Consider the following 26,479-nt stretch of genomic DNA (forward strand, 5'->3'; position numbering starts at 1 on the left):
CTGCACAATCTTATCTTTTTTTCCATCTGCACAGTTTCTAACAACTGGCACAATGTTACACATAGTGAGTTATTCCGTAAAATAGTTGGTGACTTGATCTATTTGATACTTGCCTCTTTTCTATGTTTAGGCATTTTTCTGACCCACAAATTCATTGCCCACTGCAGAGAGGCATAAGCTAGGAATTGAATAAATAAGCCTGGGAATATTTAGCATATATAGTTGACTACAGTGAAAGTCTGTTATAAAAAATGAATTGAATGATCTCATGCAATTCTTTGAAATACGATTTACCATCATAGTAATATCATATAAATAAAGTTAGAGATGTTAGATGTATTCCCTGTGTTATGTAAAAGATCAAGCAGAATTCACAAAGAACGCATTTTAAATGCCCCAGAAATGGCCTATTCCCAGATATTTGTATTGTAGGTTAGGACATTTACTGGGTTTACTAAAAGCCTTTTAAAGTAAGAAGTATGAAATTTAATTATAAAATTTCATAATGCTGGAGATCGTTTTTAATAAGACAACCAACAAAAAACATTACCTAAAGACAAATGACAGATTAAAAGCTTTTCTGTTGGACAGTGAAAAGTGAGGTTTTACTAACAGCAGTTTTCCTTGATACTGTACTTACTCTGTGCTAGGGCTATGTATGCATTCTTTAAATTAATAATCCTACCATGAGGGACCTCCTAAAAGAAAGTACTATGTATTACATCTGCTTTGCCATTGAAGAAGCACAGTTTTAGCAAGGTTAAATAACGCATCCAAGTGATACATAGTAAGTGGCACAGAGAGATTTGAACCAGATCTGTGGGACTCTCTGGACAGGACTGTGCAATGATAGAACTGTCTGCAATGATAGAAATGTTCCATATCTGCACTGTTCAGTTTGGTAGCCACTAGCCCTGTGTGGCTATTGAGCACTTGAAATATAGCTAGGGCTATCCCAAGAAGTATGAAAAGCAGTGATGCTAGGAAACAAAAGCCTTTAACACAAAGTATTATTTTTTTAAGTATTATTTCTTGACATAAGCAAAGAGAGCTGTTTAATAAAGAACAATTTATTATTTTCTTTCTGATAATTTTATATTAAACTGTTCATTGTTCATTCAAAGCGCTGTTTCTGCTATGAACCAACTTTACGACTCTTGGCAAGGCACTTAGTCTCCTTTAGTTTCAGTTCTTTTTACATTAAAATTAAGAGGTCTGATGACTTTTCCTTTTTTGATAAGATTAAGACAGTTGCATTAAGAAAATATGAGTGCTTGCTACAATAAAGCATGTCAGAATCATAATATCTTAAAAGTGGATCTGATGCAAAATGAGAGCTAAGTTATGGCACAGTTGGCTGTTTTGCAGCTCATTGCATAATAACCATCAGATGTTGATTACTTGATTCAAGTGGTCCCAAAGGGAAGATGTATAGGAGTGTATTCTCAGAACTCTCTTCTAACTCTTAACCTTTTTACCTTTTCACCAATTCCATCAGTAAACCAAATGAAAATATAAAACTATATTCGAAAATTTTAAATTGTGAATTTCAAGTAATATTTTAGACTCTTGGATTAGGCCATCAAATTGTTTTAGCCTGTAATATAAGTTATAGGTTACCTGAGCTTTTGAGGGAATCAAATAAATTATCTATAAAACTGTTTTTGTGGCAATGTATTCTATATTCCAAACAGTTATTTTATAAATGAACTGTGGACATAACCTATTTTTAAATAAAGTGTGGCCTGAATTTAATTACTTTCCTGTTTTCAAAGATGAAACAGAATGATCTCTTAGGCCCTTAAATATAGTGCTAAGTGGTATAGCTATCAACATGAACAGAGGGCGGCTCTTCTTCAGTGGAAATGTGTTGATCAGAGGACAGGATAGGGTCTACAAAGAAAATGTGTAGCTTATTAACTAGCAGCTAGATGTCATATTCACTCACAATATTTATATGACAGACATATGACTAGAGCCATCATTGATTTTAAAGGCAAAAATATGATGTATGATTATAAATTAATATTGGCTGGTGACAGTGATTACTTGTATTACATTTGCAGGCTTTAAAATGACTTCACAAGAAAGATCCTTTTAATATGATGGTGGTGTTTCAAATAGTGTTCTGTTTATTTTCAGGACTTCCAATAGCAGTCAGACATTATCATCCTGCCATACTATGGAGGCATGTTCATCAGATGAATTTTTCCAGGCCTTAAATCATGCTGAGCAGACATTTAAAAAAATGGAAAACTACTTGAGACATAAACAGTTGTGTGATGTAATTCTGGTTGCTGGTGATCGCAGAATTCCAGCTCACAGGTAACACCTTCTAAGTATCTATGTGTGTGAAATATTTTCTTGATAATTTAGTTCTATATGTTGAGGTAATTCATTCCAATTGACTGTTATGATGGAATGCCTTGCAAAGAGCTATTTCATGGCATTCCTACAAAGAAAACAGTGCATATTTATTTACTAAGTGTCGCTATAAAAGATCTTTTTCCCTCTGCACAAAAATAAAGCACAAGCCTCAGAGCAGTCAGTATTGTTTGGCATAGATTTTACCTACTATAAGCAGCATTGTTTTTTCATTTTGTTTTGTTTTGTTTTTTGCCACATTCTACCTATTAGGTAACTTTAAGCTAAATGGAAATTAGAGATTGTGGGTATTTAGAAACAAAAAGCTGGTGGAGTAGAGTGGCTAAGATTCTTAAGAGTTTTGGAACAGTCACATCTATCCCAAGAGGTATGAAAAGCAGTGCTGCTAGGAAACAAAAGCCTGTAACACAATTATTTTTTTAAGTATTATTTCTTGATGTAAGCAAAGAGAGCTGTTCAATAAAGAACAATTTATTATTTTCCTTCTGATAATTTTATATTAAACTGTACATTAGTAATCACCACTGTGACCCCAAAGGTTTTTTATGCCCTCCAAAACTAATTAACATTCTGTCCCAAAGGTTTTTTAACCCCCAAAGTAGAAGTAAATTCATTAAGAAGAATGATACTTGGTTTTATAGTTCTCAATGATTAAATAAGAAAACACTTATTGAGGTACTATGCTGGGACAAAAAGTGCATGTTAGGAGCATGGGTTTATGAGACAAAATATTTCAACTTGAATTTCATAAAAGGACCTCAAATTCTGTATTTCCAAATGTGGACTCATTATCTTACCAATCTTTTATTTCTATATTCTCTCAGTGTACGGTATCATTTTATTACCCAAATTGGAAACCTGGTGCTATTATCTTTTAATACCTTAGCCTTTAGCATCCAATGTGATAACGACTAATATATCCCTGTTAACCTTGCATTTTAAATTTATATAGATTTTTTCTATGTGGAAGCCTAATAAAAACTATATATAATTGCATTGTTACATATAATTATTTAATTAAAATTTTTAAAAAATATAATCACATATAAACTTTTGAAATTTGTCATTTTCATTTCATATTAAATCTTGGAAGTTTGAATATGCTAGTAAATACAGTTCTGCTTTTTTCTTCTTAATTGTTGTACGGTATTTCTTCTGTAGATATGCTGTACTTTATTTCATTAATCCCCTACTGAAAGGCATTTTCACTAGTTTAGGCTACTTTATCCCTTGCCTGCCTCTTTTCCAGAGGGATTATGTGAAAATATAAATGTGAAAATGTCACATATCATTGTGATTGCTTTTTGTCCCTTGAGACACCGTAGTGCTCAGTAAATACTTGTTGAATGAAAATAAAGAGAGAATGGAGTACTTGCCTGAAGAAGCACATTATGTAAAAATCTCCTGTCTCTTGTTGCTTACTTGAATTTTCTATATAAAAAGCACAATTCCTTTTTCTTTAATTTTAGTGAAAGTTCACTACAATAGTTACCTTGGTAAAAAAAACAAACTCCCGGGCTATAATTATATTTGTAGAAAACAGATGCCTAGTCTATAAAGGAATAAAGTGGTAATATAGTTACACTTTGACTTGCTGTATTAGTTTTCTGAGATTGCTGTAACATATTACCACAAATTTGGTGACTTAAAACAGTAGAAATTTATCTTACCATTCTGGAGGCCAGAAGTCCAAAATCAACATCTCACCAGGGCCAGCCTCCCTCCATAGGCCATAAGGGAGAATCTTCCCTGCTTCTCTCAGCTTCTGGTAGCGCTTGCAGTACGTCAACCTGTCTCCATCTTCACATGACCATCTCCTCCTCCTCCCTTTGTGTCTTTCCTCTGTGAGTCTCTTATAAGGATACTAACCTTTGGAGTTAGGACCTTCCGGGATAATCCATGATGATCTCATCTCAAGATCCTTAACTTAATCACACCTGCAAAGACCCTTTTTCCAGATCAGATCACATTCACAGGTTCCAAGGGTTAGGGCTTTTGGGGGCCACCGTTCAACCCATTACACTTGCTTTGGAGATGCAGCATGGTCTAGGGTAAGAAGTAGACTTTTTTTTTTTTTTGCACAGGCTTTGAGTCTTAGCACAATTACTTTTAATGGAATTGCATCATAGTGTGTTTTTTAACTCGAGTGGGAAAAGAGAGAACGATGAAGAGAGTGAGAGACAGAATGTAAATATGATGGGCACTTCAGCTCCTCATTCCATTCAATGATTAGTCCCTGCAAAGACAGTAAGGTCAGGAGTCTCAGTTGCTGAACGCCTTTCATTGTGTGTGCATCTCACTTTGCTAAATATGATTCTAATATTTAAAGCAACTTATTTTTCTTGGCATCTAAACTAAGCCAACTACTTCTAATTCCTAAAACAAAGAAATAAGTTATCTCTTCCAATGCTATAGAAAAATATTGCTTATATAAGACAAATTGAGATTGAATGGCAATCTCCAATATGGCACCTTAAATTTTTGAATAATTTTGACTAGATGCAGTTTTGCCCTATCTGTGATTCTAGAATATAACCCCTGAAAAAGATGTAACTCTGCTGTACTAGTTTAACTATGTACATAGATAACTATGTGCAAGTTATCTATGATGTTTCTCATCTGCCTTAAGGGTTCCTGTAAGGATCAGAAATGATACATAGAATGTGCTTACAGTGACTAGTTCACAGTGGAACCCTAGTAAATGGCAACTGCTATTAGTATGAAAAAGTAAATTTAAAAAATTTGAATCAGAAACAATCTAAAATAATTTTCTTTATTGTATAAACCAACAATTGCTAAGAGAAAAGCAGATTGAACTGCTTTCTCTTTACTCAGAAATATTCAGTATAGCTTTGGGAAGAATAAAGAAAGCAAAACAAAAGTAATGGTTATGTCATTTGTAATTTCAATGAAGAATAACTATATGTATTTTTATGAATTTATAATTATTTCCTGCAAATATGTTTTATAACTCCCAGATAATTCTTTCAAGCCAATAGGCTAAATTATATTGCAGATGCAAAAAAAGTCTTAATAAAAACAATTTGACTATACTAATGTTCTCATTTCTTGCATTGAATGAAATAGGATCACAAGATAAAATGTTTATTGTCTGGATATAAAGCAGGGCATAATGAAATTTAATTTTGTTGGCGCTTGCTTCAATTAGATTAATCAGAGATCATTATTTAATTTTAGTTTCTATATCAACCCCAAATAAAACCTCTCAAATTGTCCGATTTATATCAACAGAGTAACAATTCAGAGGTACAGAGTAACAATTCAGAGGTACTGTTCTTTGGAATTTTTTGTCTATTTTTTATTATTATACAATATAATGTATAAATTATAAGTTAAAAATATTAATATGGAACCAGATTGTTTACTTTTGCCACATTTCCAGTATTAAAAGAGCTGTATTCCATATCTTGGGGATTGTGTATGGAAGCAAAATGTGGGGGAAAATGAATTCTTTATTATACAATTCTGAAATAACTGGCTCTTCATGAGGGAAAAAATAAAAATGAGAGCCTTACCTCACACCATGTACATAATTAATTCAGAATAAACTGAAGATCTAAATTTGAAAGACAAAACTTTCAGAAGAAAATATAGAAGAATATTTAGAAAAGTATTTCTTAAATAAGACACAAACCATATAAACCTTACAGAATTAGAAAAATTTATATTTTAAAACTGAAATATTTTGTATCAAAAAAGACTATATTAAAATGAAAAGACAGGGTGGTGCCGTGGTGACTCAGTGGCAGAATTCTCACCTGCCGTGCCAGAGACCTGGGTTCATTTCCCATTGCTTGCCCATGTAAAAAAAAAAAAAGAAAAACAAGCTGCAGACTTAAGAAGATATTTGCAGCCAATTTAACTGATTAAAATACCAGTGTCCAAAATATTTAAAGAATGCATACCAATGAATAAGAAAAAGACAAATAGTACTATTGAAAATTAGGAAACTCTCTTCTGAAGTTAAGACTTTATACTGCACTGCTTACTCAGCATCTCCACTTGGACATCAAATCAACATCTTTATTTAATATATCTAAAGCTGAACTATTACTCTTCTCTTATCAGCCTTCACCCTGGTCTTCCCTGTCAGTTGTCAGGTCTAAACTCTTTGCATCATCCTCAGCTTCTCTTTTTGTCTTATAACCCACATCTGATCTGTCAGGAAATTCCCCTTGAATCACACTGCTTCTTCACCTCCAGTAGTACTGCACTGATGTGAACCAACACCACCTCCATTAGATTACTACCAGAGCCTTCTAACTGGTCTCCTGCTTCCAGTCTTTTCCCCTACATTCTATTTACAAGTCAGTTACCTGAGTGATCCTTGAAAATGGAACTCAGATCTGGTTGTTCCTCTGCTCAAATCTTTCAGTGGCTCCTCATTTCACTGAGTGTGAAAGCCAAAGTCCTCAGAATGGCCTGTGATCTAGTCTGCTGTTAACTTTTTAATGTTCTGGCCCACTTCCCTCCTCACTTTACTTGAGCCTTCAGACCCTCTTGTAGTTCTTTGCACAGTACATATCAGTCACGCTCCTTCTGCCTGTGGGCTTTTGCATTGGCTCTTCCCCAGATACCTACATGACTGACTTCTGCACATCCTTCAAGTCTTTGGCCAAGTTTCACCTTCCAACCAGATCACTTATTTAAACTCACACTATAACCCCATTTCCTTTACTCCAAGCTCCCATGGCATGTATCACCTGTTAGTATACTATGGAATTTACTTCTACTATTTATTTATTGTCTGTCCCCCTCCTCTCAAGAATAAAAGACAATATAACATAAGAGAAGGGATTTTTGACCTATTTTATATACCAATATATCTCAAGTATCTAGAACACAGCCCACTACTTATTAGATGCACATTAATATTTGTTCAATGAGTGAATGAATGAATGGAATGAATAGGCAACTCTCAGAAGAAGACTGAATGGCCAATAAACATTTCAAAAATTCTCAATCTCACTAGCAGTCAGGTGAATGAATTAAAACAATGAAATCCTTTTTAACACCTTGCAGATGGCTAAAATTTTTAACATCAGACAGTACTGTCTGGAAATGTTAACACTTATTCAGTGCTGGTGGGGGGGGTAAATTAGTACAGTAACCTGGAGAGTAATTTGGTAACCTTATGACTCAGCAGTACTACTCCTGGGGAGGGAGGAGAACAGAATTAGAGAACGACGCAAAGGGGTCATCAACTATTATCTGTATCTATAATTTTTATTTATTTAAAAAAAGGACTAAAGTAAATCTGTATGTTGGCATGGAAATATCTTTAAGACAGTAAGTGAAAAACCTGTGTTCCAAAAATATATATATTCATAACCTATTCTTGTTTATGTGTAAATATAAAAAATTTGGACAGAGATATAGCGAATAAATGCTATACTGTATTATTATAACAAAATATTATAGTTTGTAGTATCATTATAACGAATATAATTTTGAAACAAAATACATTATGTACATGTTATAATAATAGAAATGTTATAAAAATATTAACTTGATAAAACTATTCTCAAATGGTTCTATATATTTATTATTGTTGTGATTAGATCTTAAATAACTAACAGGTTATTTTCAAAAGGATAAACAGAAAAAAACCTTCACATTTTTTTCCTTTTTACATATATAGTTGATTTAATACCCTATGGTTATAGATTTTTTTTCCTGGATATTATAAAGCAATATTTGAGTAGTAAACAGATAAATCATTTACCTCAGCAGATAAATTTTCAGTAATGGTAATTTATTATTCAAGGAGAGATAGTAGAACAAAAGCAATTTGTCAAACTTTAAATGTATTTCCCAGTACTGTACTTTCTATATAGCAAATTGAAAATAAAAGAAGTGTTTATTAATGTACATCAACTTTAATATAGTCATTGATTTTTTTTTCCCCTTTCGATAATATGTTCTCAGATTGGTGCTGTCCTCTGTCTCAGATTATTTTGCTGCCATGTTTACTAATGATGTCAGGGAAGCAAGACAAGAAGAAATAAAAATGGAAGGTGTAGAACCAAATTCGCTATGGTCTTTGATTCAGTATGCATATACAGGTAATAAATCTGAGAATATATATTAATAACCTTTTAGATTTACATTGTATTATTAGGTTTCAGATTTCTACTAGTAATAGAACATGCCACAGATGACATTATTCTAATCACCACCCCTAGTGATTTAACCTCTATAGGTTAAAATCTCCATACTGAAACCTTTTCACTGGTTATTGTAATTAAGCTTATGAATGGTATTTTAAAATGTTAATATAATAAGTAGACGATTTACACAATATTTTTGAATTGTTATGCTTTGAAAGTTATGTATGATAGATATGTTACTAATTAATCTATCATTTAAAATTCTGAAAATAAGCCATTAGGTTTTTTATTTTAGTAGAAGTTGTAAATAATAGTTTGCTTTTTTTTAAACATATTCAATACTTTTTTTTCTTTATGGAATGTCTTAAACCATCTAAGTCTGGACTACATGTAACAAACTCTTATTTAGAAATGTTACTGTTAACATCAGTTATTTTAAACTAAGGTTCATATAGTTCCACAGCTAATGGAATTTCTTTTTATCATTAAGGCCGCCTTGAATTAAAGGAAGATAATATTGAGTGCCTGTTATCTACAGCTTGCCTTCTTCAGCTTTCACAGGTTGTAGAAGCATGCTGTAAGTTTTTAATGAAACAGCTTCACCCATCCAACTGTCTTGGAATCCGTTCTTTTGCTGATGCACAAGGTTGTACAGATTTACATAAAGTGGCGCACAATTATACTATGGTATGTATCTTTTAAAAGCTAGAAGGCATATTCTCTTTGCCATATTCCTGGTTGCAAGCTTATCTATGTATTGCTTTTTTCCCATGGGTTCTGCCACATGCCTTGAAGTTCAGGTTCACTATCTAGCGTATCACATTTTCACTGTTATGAAAGAAAAACACCAAATAATATTTCTCCTGTATAGACTAGTCAAGTTGTAGGTTATTATGGTTACTAGGAAACAGAACAGTGGCCTGAAACTATTCCATTCAAGATTTTCAGACCTCCTGCTTTTTAAAGCAGAGCTTCCCAAACATTTTGTTTTTAGCACATTTAAATTTCAGAATTGTCCATGATTGCTGATAGAAATCGGTGATAGTGGCTGTATTTTATTAGTACAGTACAGAAGACAAGAGGATGAAAGACGGGCTTTTTATTAAGGATAGATATATCTGATTGTATGTAAGGGGATGTTTATAGCATGTAGAACTAAGTTTTATTTTTTGAAGCAAACTGCTCAAAATAAATTATAAAGGGCTTCTGATCTAAGAGCCTAAAGAGTGATGGATAGATTAATAAGTGCATGTTGAGGGCATCTTGTTGGGACCAACCTTTGGTCGTAGTAGGAGGGTAGAGGAAGGGAGAGTGTATGGACTTCAAAGGACTGACCATCGTGCGCACTATAGCAGGTCGTCACACACTGGACAATGATTGAAGATTATTGCTTTAAATACATCGGTTAGGACAGTGCAGCTTCTAAGAGAAGAAAGAAAGTTTAGCACTTAAAACAGTGATTTTCACATACTATGCCCAGTTAGTAAATTATATCATTATATAGATTTACTCTAACACTGTGGATATTTGTGAGTGAACAAAAGTGCTCATAGAAAAGCATACTCTTTATGACTGGTTTTTCCTCCCTGTGGTGTAATCACTTCTCGGAATGTTTCTTGCTTATGATGGTTCCAGGGCCTCAGAGAAAATATTCACCTGTGACAGAACTATAAAATAGAGACCTGGCATGGCATTAGGATAACCTCTTGAAAGACTTTTTCCCCTCAGCCTCTGCCCTTTGTAGAGTCCTCATTTTAACCTTACACCTAGTAGTTTCAATACTTTCTGGAATTAGGTGAAATTTTGTAAACAAGTAAAATAAATTTAGACTTTTTTTTCTTTGCAATTGGTTCATAATGTAAGTATCTATTTCTTAGGAAGGAATTTTATTCACATGAAAATATTAGTATGCATTTAGGTCACTCCTGTTATTTAGTGTAGAGACACAATTACTTCTTTAAGGCTTAGACATGAATTAAATTTAAATTAGCTATATGTTTTTAAAGCCAATAGCTAATTAGTTGTAGTAAGTTTTTTTCTCATGGCCATTATTTGACATTATTCAGTTTCAACAAAGACATGAAATTGAATTCTAATAATAATAAGTAATTTACAGGCAGATTGTCTGATTTGAATTGTTGCTATGGGAACTGAATGCAAATGTATAGCAAAATTTAATCTTCAATTAAAATAAATCCCTCAGTAATTTAATTTGCTTTTTAAAACTATTCCAAAGGGGGAAAGGGCACAATGCTACCAAGTGTTTGATTGCATGATAACTATTTGTTTCATGAAATGGATTTAAAATATGAAATAAGCATAATACTACATCAGCGAGTTCAATTGTCATAGTCAGTAAATGGTATGTGTACTTGGGATATTCCCTGGTTCTGCATGAATACAAGCAGGAAGGATGATGTTTTCCTTCTTGTGCTCCTGGAACCTGGAAACTTTTGTTCTTATTCTGACTACCACTGAATGTGACCTGCAACAAGTCATTTAACCTCTTAAAAAACCTAACTGGTTATATCATTACCACTATTTAATGTCATTATGGATTTATGAAACAAAAACATTTAGTTTTTTATCAGCTTCATTGAAATATACCTTATATACAATACAGTTGAAGACTCTACCTTTCAGCCTCACTGACCTTCTTTGGCTGCCTCGAATGCTGCCCACTGCCAGAAGCCTTACTGCTTTTGGAAGTGCAGTCTGTCTCCTTCATCTAAAATGTTCTCCTCTCCCCAACCTTGGTCAGCCACCCTTGCCCCATCAGCTAACACCTACGTTCCTTAGAACTCAGCTTAAATCTCATTTCTTCAGGGAAGCTTTTGTTAACTCTCATGGTTGGCCAGCTCATTTGTTTTCTCAAAGAGTTATATTTATTTTTCTTTAGGGTACTTTTCGTGGTTTGTAATTCTACCTTCTCTGGCAGTGCAGATCCAGCAGGCAGGGTCCATGTCTTCTTTTTTCATATTTATTTATACTGTTGCTCCTAAAGAGATTTACCCACCCACTCTTTTTGCCTTTTCTCTTTTAATTGTGGTAAAATATATGTAACATAAAATTTGCCATTTAAACCATTTTTACGTGTACAATTCAGAGTTGTACAGCCATCACCACTATCATATTTCCAAGAATTTTCATCAACCCAAACAGAAACTCTGTACCCATTAAGCAGTAACCTTCCAGGCTCCCCTCTTCCCATAAACATTTAATTTAAAAAATTGAATTTTGTTCTAGATCTGGAAAACTTAAAAAAAAACAACATTTAATTCTGCTAAAATAACCACTACAAAATCAAACTAATACTTTTGAAAACAATTTTGTATTTAAAATTGAGTCCAGTAGTTTTTTGGTAAGTTATTGCAACTCAATTTTCAGTTTATATAAATTGCCCTAGAATGGAATGGGTATTGTTCTGAAATAGTCTTTTTCTCACTGATGAAATTTCATTAATGCCATTTGATGGTATAGCAATAGTTTTATATCAAGGTTGTATAAAAATGTTGATTATACTCTACACTGTACCTTTGAGCAATTGAAAATGTATATGATTTCTGTTTCTTCAGAATCTCATAACTCTTTTATAACTATCTTTCCATGTGGCTATATGATCTTTGTCCTTAAGATTTTTAATGCCTGCTTAATCATCCATTGATTTATAACCCCGATTATTGGATATTTAGGCTATTTTCCATTTTTTTTACTATTGTAAATCATACAGAGAGAAGTAACTTTATGAATTTAGCTTTCTTCTCCCTTGTGAATTATTTATTAGGGATTAAACTAATAAAGGGATACCTAGGTTGAAGGCTTTAGCATTTTTATAGCTCTTGCTATGTGTTACCAAATCATTTTAGAATGTCAGTATACAATTAAGTAGAACCATTTGTGTGAAGCCATTTTAGCACTGAGGTTTTATTAAAATATATTTCTGAAAATGATAATCAGTCATTTAAAATAGGCTCATTTGAGCATCTTTATCAAATAATGATGAATTGAAGCAATTGAATTTAATTAATTATTCATGTATGATTTCCTCTTAAGAATTTCCAATGAAAGGAGAGTCAACTTGATACATATATTGTAGATCAGTACCTAACCTGGGTGGCTGCAGACTCCATAGAAAGCATAATTTTCATTTTTAATATAGCAGATAGTTATTGGTAGTCCTTATCTCCAGTTTCAATTTAAACAGCCTTCGCTACTTTATGAAAACTCTACATACCGAGGCAGTACATTAAGAAATATAAGAAAAACATTAAGGGCCAATATGTCTAGCACTTGCATTTATACTATAATTATATAAAATATCTATTCATTAAGACCTTGCATACCGGAAGGTTTAGTGTAATAGCCAAGTAAATATTGTCGTCTCATACTAAGGGCATTTGTGTCTACCATTTCAATAGGGACTTGATTCTAGACTGATGCCATGACTGAGTAATCTTCAGCCTAAGGTCTTAGAGTCCCATTCTTTTCCAGGCCACCTTTTTGCTTCAGTTCTTTTTCTTATGAGACCAAAAGAGTTTTGTACATAAAGCAGGTTAGAAGAATTAAAAATTCTCAGAACAGACCAAAACCATGGATAGTCTTTCAAATAGCATTAAACACTTCAAAGGCCAATTTGACTCCAGGAAAGACCTAAGGACGTATACTTTTTCTGGGCAAGCTCTGAGATTTCTGTGATCCAGAATGGTCCTAGAAAGTCAAGCCAGTCTGGAGGCCATTTCTTGATAAGAGAAATAACTTCAAAGAGCACCCTGGTATTTGGCTCTACTGTTGCTTAAATTCTTTAGCAACCATGAATCCAAACTATCCTCTGATATTAGAGTACTGTATATTTCAGTGTCTAATTCATTTTTTCTATCTTCCTTTGAAAGATGTGCCAAAATTATTCCCTAACTTGGGCAAAGCAATATCTAAATGTTCCAAATCCATTTTTAAAATGATAGTGATAGAACACTTAATTCTACTTACATAGCTAGTTCAACAACATAATTGCATTTTTCACTGTTTCTTTCCTAGCAAGCAAAAATTCACTGTAAGACAAATCTAAAATGAAAATTGCATTTTGGCATCAAATTCAAAACACTTTTATTTTCCTTTAAATAAATTATTATGGCCAAAAGGAACAATATTGTTTGTGTGCTATTTCTTCCTCTAGGAGCATTTCATGGAAGTAATTAGAAACCAGGAATTTGTATTGTTACCAGCCACTGAAATCGCAAAGCTCTTGGCCAGTGATGACATGAATATTCCTAATGAAGAGACAATATTGAATGCACTTCTTACTTGGGTCCGTCATGATTTGGAACAGAGACGGAAAGAGCTCAGTAAACTTTTAGCTTATATTAGGTTACCTCTTCTTGCACCACAGGTAAACCATTTTTGATTATTTTAAATCAATGTTATCATTTTAACATTTAAGCATTCACTTTATGCTAATTACATTAATTTGTATATATCTATAGGTTAACTTTCTTCTTTGCCTGTTCTATCCAGTAAGGTAATTATATATATATATGAAATGCATAGGTAAAAATATGGAGCACTAAAAATTCTATTTATGTTCTTTTCAAAGTAGAATAAAAAAAAGTTCTATTTATGTTCTGGCTACCTGAACTGCTTCATAATAATGTTGATTTGGGGATAGAAATTTTGTTCAACTCAGCAGCAAACCTATCCAAGCAATTGGAGGATAATTAGTAAATGCTAGTAAAAGGAACACTGGACTCTAGGAGCCAGAAATTAGATTAATTCATTTACCATATGTTCATAAAGTACCCACTAAATACTGGACTGTTGTGCTGTATAGAGGTAGTTGTTTTTTGCAAGGTCAAATTGTTTTCTGTTTTTGCTGTAAAGTGTCATGAATGTTATCTTATTTGCATTTATTTTGAGGAGTATGTATTATGTCCTGCTGTTGTACATGAAAGTTTGCTCTGTACCTTATACAAATCAGTGGAATATTTTATAAGATGCTTTATAAGAAGGACTCCCCTCTTCAGAGGTCGAATATTCATGGGCATAAAACTGTATGAAATGATGGCAATTCTGGAAAAATAACTTAAAATGTTTCTCTTGATATCAGACTTTAAAAAGGGAGTTATATGTTTACTGCTACCTGGCAGAGTTTTATTTCTTATTCTTTTCTAGATGAAAGAAAATGAAATCTGAAAAATCGTATAGACTTTGAAAAGAATCTGTGCTCTTAAGTAAACTGACAATTTACTTGAGTCCTGCAGTCTTAAATATTTATACTATATTTACATGACTATCAGAAAAATTTATGTTATTCAGGATACTTTGGATAACTGTGCCATAAGGTCTTAGAGTTAAAAGGCACTTTGAAGATCAATTAGTCCAACAGTAACAGACCAAAAAGGCAAAACCATATATTTAAAATCACAAAGTGATTGCATAAATTTCTATCTTTCTGTATTATAGTTTTATTTGGCTTTGCTTCTTGGCTAACATCATAGAAGTAATAAGTGGCAGAGGTAGAACTTGAACCTACAAAAAGTTCTGTCCCTTGAACATATTATTTATAAAATTTTTCCTGGGAAGAAGTGATATCAGGTGGAATAAGAAATAAATTTTAAAATATATCAATGATTACAACTTAATAAGATGAAAGCTGTGCTAGATATATGAACATGGTATTATGAAAATAATAGAAGGTTCACCCAGACTGATGGTGGGAAGCAGGGAGAACTTCTGAAAGTTATGACTGGATCTGCATCATGAGTTAGTCACCCAAAGAAGAGAGGGAATGATGGTCCAGGAAAGATTGGATATTGTACGTAGGTACTGAATCATTATCAAGTAAATCATGCTCTGGAATTTGAAGATAGGTTGTCTAGTAGAGTGCAAAAATAAAAAAAAGATAGTGTTAAAAGATGAGGCTGGAGAGGGAAACAGACCAGAACATGAAGAACCTTTCTGTTCATACCAAGAAGTTTGGATTCTATCCTAAAAGCAATGAGAAAGTGCACTAAGGGATTTTAAACAAGGGAATGGCATCATTTTAATTTTATTTTAGAAAGATCACTATAACTGCCTTGTAGAGAATGGATTAAAGGTGTTGAACCTAGAAACCCATTAAAAGGCTATTGGAATTCAGATGAGGAGTGAATTAGGCACTCTCTTGCAGTCGAGGTAAAGAGAAATTAAGGATTTGAGAGCTATTTAGGAGATCAAATTGATATAACATAATGACTGATTTAATGGTGGGAGATATGAAAAAAAAAGGGGCCCAGAATGATTGTGATTTGTGCAACAGCTCATGAAGATGCTATCAATTAAGAAATGCAGGAAGAAGAGATGATTTAGGGGTAGTGTAGAAGTAGGAGAATCAAATTATCTGAGCTCTTGGTATCTTGAATCCTCTTAGAGTCTAAGAAGAAATTTTGTAAACTACTTTTTTAGTTTGTTGAAGCCATGAGAAAAAGAGTGATACTGGCCAAGGAGAACAGAAGAGAGCTAGGGGTGGAACCCTGGAAAACACTAAAATAGTTTCCAAACGTGGTTAAATATCTGAAGTGCTATTAAAAATAGAATTCAATTTAAGATGGAGGACGTTTTAACAGTATCACATGTTTCAGAGAAGACAAATAAGATAAGGATGGTAAATTGGTCCACCACCATCTGGGAACTTGTTTGAAATGTACATTATTAGGCTCCACCCCTTACCTACTGAGTCTGAAACCCTGGAGATGGGACCTAGCAAATTGCTTTTATAAGCCCTCACGTGATGCTGATTCATGCTCAAGTTTGAGGACCATTGTCATAGCCTAATGGTTTTCAGTGGAGTGATGGGGATAGGAGCCACATTGCCCTGTATACTTTAAGCCAGTTATTTCACCTCTCTGGGTAACATTTTTCTTTCCAACAAAGATAACGCAACTTTGCAGTCTTGTTAAATTTAGAAATAATGGCAGGGTTTTTTGCTTGCTAAAAGTGAAAGGCATGGTTACAAAATTAGAGTTATCATATTGTTGAAATTTTGGAACAGACTCTGGAAATCATCAAGAAAATGCTGGATTATATTCTGTATGTTCTATTTTAAAAGGCAGGAAAATATGACAATTACTAAAATTGTCTAATAACTATCAAATGATCAATGACTAATATTTTAAAAATTGGCATTAGGTTCCATTACCTGGAAAATTTACTTTTGTGGAGTAGTTCCTTTTCCAGTGATAGCCACCGAAATGTTTTACTCTGCACTGTTAATGTAAAACATTCTATTTAGCCTTACTAGAAGGGATTCAACTTAGTTATAATAATCTTATTGTACTAATTCCCTCCGTCAACCCTAAAAAAGATGTAGGAAATAATACATATAATTGTAGTCTCTACCAAATGATCATTTTAGTGTGGCTTTTTTAAACTCTGAATATTGCAAAAGACAAGCATTTATAATAACCTTCTTTTAACTTTTGAAAGCATTCAAACAACAATTTGATCAAATTTTAAACAATGTGAATAGAAATACTAGGGAAAATATCATTATTTAAAAGATTATTGTTTGTTTGCTTTTTTGGGGGGGGCGCATGATCTGGGAATTGAACCCAGGTCTCCTGCATGAAAGCTGAGCATTCTTTTTTTTTTTTTAATTTTTAAATTTTTTTAAAACATAGCAACAAACAAACACGAACATTCTTACCATATGATCATTCCATTCTCATATATGTAATAAGTAATTTACAATATCATCACATAGTTGTATATTCATCATCATGATCATTTCTTAGAATATTTGCATCAATTCAGAAAAAGAAATAAAAAGAAAACAGAAAAAAAATCATACATACCATACCCCTTACCCCTCCCTTTCATTAATCACTAGCATTTCAATCTACTAAATTTATTTGAACATTTGTTTCCCTTATTATTTATTTTTAATCCATATGTTTTACTCGTCTATTGAATAGGTAGATAAAAGGAGCATCAGACACAAGGGTTTTCACAATCACATAGTCACATTGTGAAAGCTATATCATTATATAGTCGCCTTCAAGAAACATGGCTACTGGAATACAGCTCTACATTTTCAGGCAGTTCCCTCCAGCCTCTCTGTTATGTCTTGACTAACAAGGTGATATCTATTTAATGTGTAAGAATAACCTCCAGGATATCCTCTCGACTCTGTTTGGAATCTCTCAGCCATTGATACTTTATTTTGTCTCATTTCACTCTTCCCCCTTTTGATCGAGAAGGTTTCTCAATCCCTTGATGCTGAGTCTCAGCTCATTCTAGGATTTCTGTCCCACGTTGCCAGGAAGGTCCACACCCCTGGGAGTCATGTCCCACGTAGAGAGGGGGAGGGCAGTGAGTTTGCTTGTTGTGTTGGCTGAGAGAGAGAGGCCACCTCTGAGCAACAAAAGAGGTTCTCTTGGGGGTGACTCTTAGGCCTAATTTTAAGTAGGCTTAGCGTATCCTTTTCAGGGTTAAGTTTCATATGAACAACCCCCAAGAATGGGGACTCAGCCTATTGCTTTGGTTGTCCCCACTGCTTGTGAGAATATCAAGGATTCTCCACTTGAGGAAGTGGATTTTCCCCCTTTCTCACCATTCCCCCAAAGGGACTTTGCAAATGCTTTTATTCATTGTTAAATCACTCTGGGATTTATCTGAGCATCACTCTGGAAAACCTACAAAATCTCATGCCCTACCCAAGGTTCCATGTACTTATGGTGTTCAATTAAGCTGTCCACATAAGTTATATTAGGAACCGCACTAGTCAAAATACAAATTTCGTAACAAATAAGCATTTTTTGCTTTGTCTCATACATAAGTTAAAATCTTAAAAGATTAGTTACTATCTATTTTTAATGGCCTGCAGTATTGACATTCCTTTGTTCTTCCTCATGCAAAAACGTTTTTAAATTTGTACATTTAGTTACTATCATTATACACTCTAGGCATTCCTAGATTATACCATCTCAGTCTTTATCGTATATCTTTCCTTCTGATTTCCTTTGTGCCCCCAGGCCTCCTCCCTCTATCATTCTCACATTCAGCTTCATTCAGTGTTCTAACATTATTGTATTACAGTTAGGTAGTATTGTGCTATCCATTTCTGAATTTTTATAGTCTGTCCCGTTGTACAATCTGTATCCCTTCAGTTCCAATTACCCAATATCTATCCTATTTCTATCTCCTGTTTGTCTCTGTTCTTAACTGAAATTCTCCAAGTTCATTCATTAATGTTAGTTCATATCAGTGAGACAATACAGTATTTGTCCTTTTGTTTCTGGCTAATCTCATTCAGCATAATGTCCTTAAGATCATACATGTTGTTACATAAGTCGTAATTTTATTCTGTCTTATAGCTGGATAATATGCCATCATATGTATATACCACAGCTTGTTTAGCCGCTCATCTGTTGATGGACATTTTGGCTGTCTCCATCCCTTTGCAATTGTAAATAATGCTGCTATATACATTGGTGTGCAAATGTCCATTTGTATTCTTTCCCTCATGTCCCCTGAGTAGATACCTAACAATGGTATTGCCAGGTCATATGGCAATTCTATAGTTAGCTTCCTGAGGACCTGCCAAACTGGAAAAGGCGAACATTCTGCCACTGAACCACCCGTGCACCCTAATGTTTAAAAGATTTTGACACCTAAATTCTTTATGTTCCCAATGGCTAGCACATAATACAAGTATATTGGTGGTCTTCATTATTTTGTTCTTAGTTATCATTATTCTTTTCTATTAAAAGTAAGAAATATAGGGTGCACAGGTGGTTCAGTGGTAGAATGCTTACATGCGGGAGACCCGGGTTCGATTCCTGGACCATGCTCTCCAAAAAAAAAAAAGAAAGAAGGTCAGTATTTGCCTTTACAATTCTTCCAATCTTCATGTTTTTTTTGCACCAAAATGTATTTTTTAAATCTATAGAATTCATAAATAACTCACATTTATCTTTTACGTTAGACAGTATTTTGGGAGGAGGTTTTAGAGAAATATTCATTTGGCACATAAGTATGTGAATGAAGATAAACATTTACAAATTGGAAGCTTTCCTCGTATTTTTTAAATGCTTTCATTTTAGTAATTTGCCATTCTTTTATGGTAGAGGAGGCACGTAGTATCTACCTAAAATGTGGAGTATATGAGAGTATGTATTTTGTAGTTCTTTCTCAGTGCCTCCCAAATTATTTTTTTGAATGATTACTACTACCATCCATTTGAGTAATCTGATTCTTGGAATAATTGGCTTTATGCTTTCGTCTGTTGTTTTCTTCTTCATTCTTCAACATAATTAATCCCATTTATTCATAAAATATAGAGACTCAGCATACTAGGAAATATATTTTATTTCAAATTGCACTTACAACTAAGGCCCCTGAGACTTTACTTCCTACAATTTTTTTCACATTTATTTTTATTTAGAAAGGACTGAAGTAATTATAGATAACAGAAGTAATCTAAACATTAAGATTAATCAAAATGAGCCAATTAAATGCATATTCATTTGTTGTTTCTATAGCAATTATAACTATGGTTTGTGTACATAGAAAATCTATGGAATAAATAATGCTAGAATTTACACTCTGGCATAGGTCCTGGACTTAATATCCAATTTGGCTTTTTTGCCTTTGGCATGCTGTGCTTGGTTTCCAAATACTGCAAACTGTCTTTTACAGTGACTTTGTTAGAGAGTCCTCCTTCTCTTCTATTATCAAAACGTAATCTTATATTTTCAGAACTGTGGACTATATAATTATTTGCCATTTTTTAAAAACCAAATAGAATGTAAAGCAGTATATTCCAATTGAAGAAACATGGGATCCTTGTACACTGTACTCCCACTAAATCTTCATCCATTTTCTCTATGTATTTGAAAGGGGATTTGGCAGCCCTATGGACCAGTAAGCTACCTTTCCAAGGGCTCTGATAAGGTGAAGTTGGCTTTTCTTCCCAGTAATCTCAGGGTCTTGTGTGTTCAAAGTCTTATTGCCTATGATAAAGTAAGGGAATCATGTGGTATTCCCTTTCCATCCAAAGGGAAACATTATACTACTCTGTTTGGGCTATTCTCCAGACATTTAGTTCTAGAAGACCACCTTGATTCCTATCAGTTCCATGTTCAGGAAAGCATATGCCTTCCTCTACTCAAAAGAGGGGAAAAAATAAGTAAATAAAATGAAGATGCTGTCCTAGCTTTAGTAAAACATTAAACATATAAACATTTATGTTTGTTTAATAATGGATTTTTGAGGTATTTTAAATTATCTTTGATCATTGTTAACTATTAAGTATAATACATTTGTTGATTATATACTTACAATTATTAATTAAATTTTAATAGTTGAATATAAGAAAAATTTGAACTATCTACAGAATAATTCCTCATTTTAAAAGCTTGATGGTTTTTATTATGCTTCAGTTAAGGTTTTATTCTTTGACCTGGGAAATTTTCTGTATGGTTTTGATAATTCCACAAATCTCAATTTATGATGAAAAACATTTCAGTTCTTTTAAATGAAAATCAGAATAACCAGTTTCAGCATAGTATTTCCCACTTTATTAAACTTTCTAAATAGGATTATTTTCTTTGGAAAAGCATTTGTTATAAGAATTACTTGATTGTTGCTTTAGTGTGCAAATTAATAGAATTTTAAATGAAAATTTAATTTGAACTTAAACATATCTAGAGCAAGTTGGACCACTTTGTAACCTGTGCTTTTATCCTTGCTTGATTGATTTACAGAATTTTGTTGAGTATGTCCAAGAACATATTTCTTTTTTAATGATCACACTCTAGAACTCTCTTTTTTTGGATCTAGGAAATTGTGGTTGGGAACAAGAGGTATATATATTATTCAAATTTAACCCTGGTTAGCCAGAAATATTCTGGCTTCAAAGTCTAAAATGAAAAATTAACACTCCATCATAATATAATTTCATGTAAAGCCTTTGCCCTCCCAGATTACTAGTGGCTCAAATTTCTAAAATCTCTAGTTAACAAAGTCCTTGACTAACAGTAAAAATTTAAAAGATACTTTTTCTTTGACTAACACAATTAATTTTTAAAACATTTATTTGAAAGTGCATATGGGCTTTCAAAAAGTTTGGCAAAATATGTTTTGCTAAATTCCAAATGTTTGAAAAATGGCACACATTTCATAATAATTTAAGGAACATTTATTATAGTGAATACAATAATTGGCACATTTATCCAGTGCAATAATCTGATTACATAGGTGCTTTCAACAAAAGGACACTGATTCAAATAGCTTAATTTTTTAAAAAAACAGCTCTATTGAGTTATAATTCACATACAATAGAGTGCACCCATTTAATATGTGCAGTTCAGTGGTTTTAGTATATTCACAATATTGTGCAACCATCACCACAATAAATTTAAGATCATTTTCATTAACATGAAAAGAAACCTATCTGCAGTCATTCCCTGTTTCCTTCCCAGCTCTAGGCAACCACTAATCAATCTGCTTTCTTTCTCTATGGATGTGTCTATTCTGGATATTTTAAATAAACGGTGGTGTTTGTGAGTAGCCTCTTTCACTAGCTAGGACAGCATCTTCATTATATTTACTTATTTTTTCCCTCTTTTGAGTAGAGGAAGGCATATGCTTTCCTGAACATGGAACTGATAGGAATCAAGGTGGTCTTCTAGAACTAAATGTCTGGAGAATAGCCCAAACAGAGTAGTATAATGTTTCCCTTTGAACGGAAAGGGAATACCACATGATTCCCTTACTTAATCATAGGCAATAAGGCTTTGAACACACAAGACCCTGAAATGAACCTTGAAATGAACCTCAACATGCTCATTCATGTTGAGCATTTATCAGTACTTCATTTCTTTTTATTGGCAAATAATATTTCATTGTATGTCTTATTTATCTATTTATCAGTTGATGGGCACTGGAGTTGTTTCAGTTTTTTGGCTATTATGAATAATGCTCATATGAAGATATATTTATAAGTTTTTGTGTGGACATATGTTTTCAATTTCTCCTGGTATACATATCTAGCTGTAGAATTCCTTGGTCATATGGTAACTCTGTTTAATCTTTTTTTTAAATGCAATTTTATTGAGATATATTCACATACCATACAATCCATCCAAAGTATACAATCAGTTGTTCACAGTATCATCATATAGTTGTGTATTCCTCACTACAATTAACTTTTCATTACTCAAAAAAAAAAAAAGAAAAGAAAACCCAATATATCCCATATCCTTTATCCTCCCCTATTATTGACCACTAACATTGGTGTGGTACATTTGTTACTGTTTATGAAAGAATATTAAAATATTACTTTCCTAATTTACAATAAGTTCATTTTTCCTCATAGACCACTCTATTATTAACTTCTTCTAATAGTGTCATACATTTGTTCTAGTTCCTGAAATAACTTTTTTTATTTGTACTGTTAATCTTCCACCTCAAGCTTCCCTGTGTTATACAATCTCATGTTTTAACCTCTCATTTTCCTTCTAGTGACATACATGAATCTAAACTTCCCATTTCAACCACATTCATTCAGTTCAGCACTGTTGATTACACTAACAATAAAGTGAAACAGCTCAATTTTGAGTAATGATATCATGATATTTTTCCTTGCAACTGAGTTTTGACCAGAATTTTTATAGGACATTGGTGTCCTTGAATTACTAATATTTTGATCAATTCTTTTGATAGATCCAAATAATAACTATTTTAAGAAAATAAAGCGATTGTAAAACTTAACTGATATGAGTTAGAATTAACTGTCAGGATCTGTCAAGCCCGTTAATAATATTTGTAGAAAAGTCTTTGACTTCATTATTTCTTCATCTTTGTGTTTCATTTCTATTCTTAAAATATAAACAAATGCCTGAAATCGAGGATAAACAACCATTGATAAATGACTAAGCCTATATGAAAGGAAAAATTGAAAAGGAAAAGTAAAAACTAAGATAAGAAATAAAGGAGGAAATGTAGAGGAAAGCTCTAGTCCCAACATAGAACATACCACTTCCATCTTCCCCCCAGCAGAGAGAGAGATACTTCCCCCTAAATGTGGAATACTCTGTCAGTACATACCATTCTAGGATTAGTTCCTAGTTAGTACACAAGATAAGCCAAAACTCCAAGAACTATAACTTTAATCCTCTTATGTTCCATCTTTTCAAAGACAGACTATCTTTGCACTAAAATTTCTCTTAAGGGCAGGCCACGGTGGCTCAGCAGGCATAGTTCTTGCCTGCCATGCCAGAGACTCAGGTTCATTTCCCAGTGCCTACCCATGCAAAAAAAAAAGTAAAATCTCTCTCAAGTCACATTACTGAATACCAACAGGTAAGATTAATATTATATGAAATTTTGGATTCAAAACCAATAAAATAAATAAAACCATCATAAGCTTGATAAATTAAAACTGTGAGCAAAAATAGAAAAGAGTAAGGATGAGGAATTATATTAAAGAAACTGTATGAAATCAATTTTTAAAATTTAGAGGGGATGGATTATTTCCTAACAAATTATAAATTTCTAAAACTGACCCAGGAAAAAGGGGAAGATTTAAGTATCATAGAAAGGATTGGAAATGTGATTAGACACCAGGCCCAGGGTTGCAGCTGAAATTTGCAATTCTAAAGCTATTTAATTATTCTAGTCCAATGAGGAAAAGTTTCCATTTATTTTAAGAAGATAAAATAACTTTAATACCAAAACTTGATAAATATGGTACAGAAAAGGAAAATTGTAGATAAATCTTTCTTCAGAACTTACAAGTAAAATTATAAAGAATTGTCAAGACTAATTTGCACATGGAAAGATTCTCATCATTAATCATTAGGTAAATGCAAATTAAAACACATTTAACTACATTAAAACTGTATCAACTCAAATGGCTAAACTAAAAAGAAGGATATAACAGTTGTTATTAGGATGTTGAGAAATGAGAATCCTCATATATTACTGATGGGAATGTAAAATGCTGCAGACACTTTGGAAAATAGTTTGGCAGTTTCTTAAAAAGTTAAACATACATTTACTATAGTATCCAGCAATTCTACTCCTAGCTATCAATCCAGGAGAAATGGAAACATATCCCCACACAAAAACTTACATACAAATGTTCTTTTTTTTTTAAAATTTTTTTTATCGTATAATATAACATATATACAAAGCAAAGAAAGAAAAAAGCAATAGTTTTCAAAGCACTATTCAACAAGTATTTAGAGGACAGATCCCAGAGTTTGTCATGGGTTACCATACCATCATCTCAGATTTTTCCTTTTAACTACTCCAGAATATAGGAGGCGAGAAGGAATATTTTTTTTAGCATCACGATACTTTTTTTTCTTTTTGTGAAAAATAATATATATTTTAAAAAAGCAATAAATTTCAAAGTACAGCACAACAGTTAGTTGTAGAACATATTTCTGAGTTTGGTATGGGTTACAGTTTCACAATTTTAGGTTTTTACTTTGAGCTGCTCTAAGATCTGGAGACTAAAAGAAATATCAATGTAATGATTCAGCAATCATATTCATTTGATAAACCCTTCTTCTCTGTATAACTCCACCATCCCCTTTGATCTTTCTTTCCTACTCTTTAGGGCTATTTGGGCTATGGTCATTCTAACTTTTTCATGTTGGAAGGGGCTCTCAATAATATGGCGTAGGGAGATGGAACTAGCTGATGTTCTGGAGAGGCTGGGCCCTCTAGGTTTCAGGATTTATCTGGTCCAGGAACCCATCTGGAGGTTGTAGGTTTCTGGAAAGTTACCCTAGTACATGGAACCTTTGAAGCATTTTATATATTGCTCTAGGTGTTCTTTAGGATTGGCAGGAAGGTTTTGGTTCAGGTTTGGCAAGTTATAATAGGTAGCAATGTCTAACTGAAGCTTGTATAAGAGCAACCTCCAGAGTAGCTTCTTGACTCTATTTGAACTCTCTCTGCCACTGATTTTATTAGTTATACTTCTTTTCTCCCTTTTGGTCAGGATGGGATTGTTGATCCCACGGTGCCAGGGCCGGACTCATCCCTGGGAGTCATCTCCCATGTGACCAGGGAGACTTTCACCCCTGGATGTCACATGTAGTGGGGAGAGCAACGATTTCACTTACAGAGTTGGGCTTAGAGAGAGTGAGGCCACATCTGAGCACAAAAGAGGTCCTCCAGAAGTTACTCCTACATAGGCTAAGCTTCTCGGCTACCTACATAAGCTTCACAAGAGTAAGCCTCATCATCAAGGGCTTGGCCTTTTGATTTGGTTGTCCCTAATGTTTGACACAGTATCAGGGGATTCCCTCATGGTAAAGTTTAACAGTTCCATATTTTTTCTCCCATCCCTCAAGGTACTTTGCCAATACTTTTTGATTATCTGCTTAATATATTCTAGGATGTATCCAGGCATTACAGGATTAAAGGCCCTCATTCTTATTCTGGGCTCCCTGTGTTTCAGTTGTTCAAATGAGCTGTCCAGGCAGGTTGAATTAGATTATGTGCCACAGAAAATTTAGGTTCTGGACAAAATAAATCTTTCTTCCTTTGGTCTCAAAGAGTAGGTGCAGTTCTAAAGTATAGACAATGTCTTCCTTACCCCTGTGTTCTGAATTACCTTAATCCTTACCTGATTGGCTTCATTCTTATCTCTAAATACCAGGTTATAGATACATAAAGCAGCATCTCAAAATTCAAAAGTAATAATTACCACCACAGACTAAATGTGTCTGCTGTAAGAGCTTATAATCTAAACCCATCTTCTTATATGTGTTTTCTAAAGAAGACCATACAATAATTGTTCTTTCGTTCTGGCTTATTTTGCCTCACCAAATGTCCCACAGGTTCATTCACATTGTTGCATGCATCATGACTTCTTCCTTTTTTGTAGCAGTACAGTATTCAGTCATAAGTATATAGCATCTTTCACCAATTTAATTCTCAACCAGTGCATCCTTCAGCCACCTGTATTCATT

At 33.3% G+C, this 26,479-nt stretch overlaps 1 protein-coding gene and 1 long non-coding RNA gene across 9 annotated transcripts in view; one reads left to right on the top strand and one right to left on the bottom strand.

The window, feature by feature from the left end:
* Positions 1 to 26,479, top strand: part of KLHL5 (kelch like family member 5) — a 97,275-nt gene that overhangs the window by 26,843 nt on the left and 43,953 nt on the right. For all 8 annotated transcript variants that reach the window (XM_077136623.1, XM_077136621.1, XM_077136620.1 and 5 more), the window contains 4 exons: positions 2,143 to 2,325; positions 8,335 to 8,471; positions 9,007 to 9,203; positions 13,690 to 13,902. In XM_077136623.1, coding sequence (XP_076992738.1) covers positions 2,183 to 2,325; positions 8,335 to 8,471; positions 9,007 to 9,203; positions 13,690 to 13,902 — 690 coding nt within the window. In that variant the 5' untranslated portion in view covers positions 2,143 to 2,182. The remainder of the gene's footprint in view (positions 1 to 2,142; positions 2,326 to 8,334; positions 8,472 to 9,006; positions 9,204 to 13,689; positions 13,903 to 26,479) is intronic.
* LOC143663148 (uncharacterized) overlaps positions 3,766 to 26,479 on the bottom strand; it is an 85,810-nt gene continuing 63,096 nt past the window's right edge. The window contains exon 5 of the long non-coding RNA XR_013165832.1: positions 3,766 to 4,621. This is a non-coding gene — a long non-coding RNA (uncharacterized LOC143663148). The remainder of the gene's footprint in view (positions 4,622 to 26,479) is intronic.

Source organism: Tamandua tetradactyla, chromosome 19 (assembly GCF_023851605.1).
Source record: "Tamandua tetradactyla isolate mTamTet1 chromosome 19, mTamTet1.pri, whole genome shotgun sequence".
NCBI classification, from domain to species: domain Eukaryota; kingdom Metazoa; phylum Chordata; class Mammalia; order Pilosa; family Myrmecophagidae; genus Tamandua; species Tamandua tetradactyla.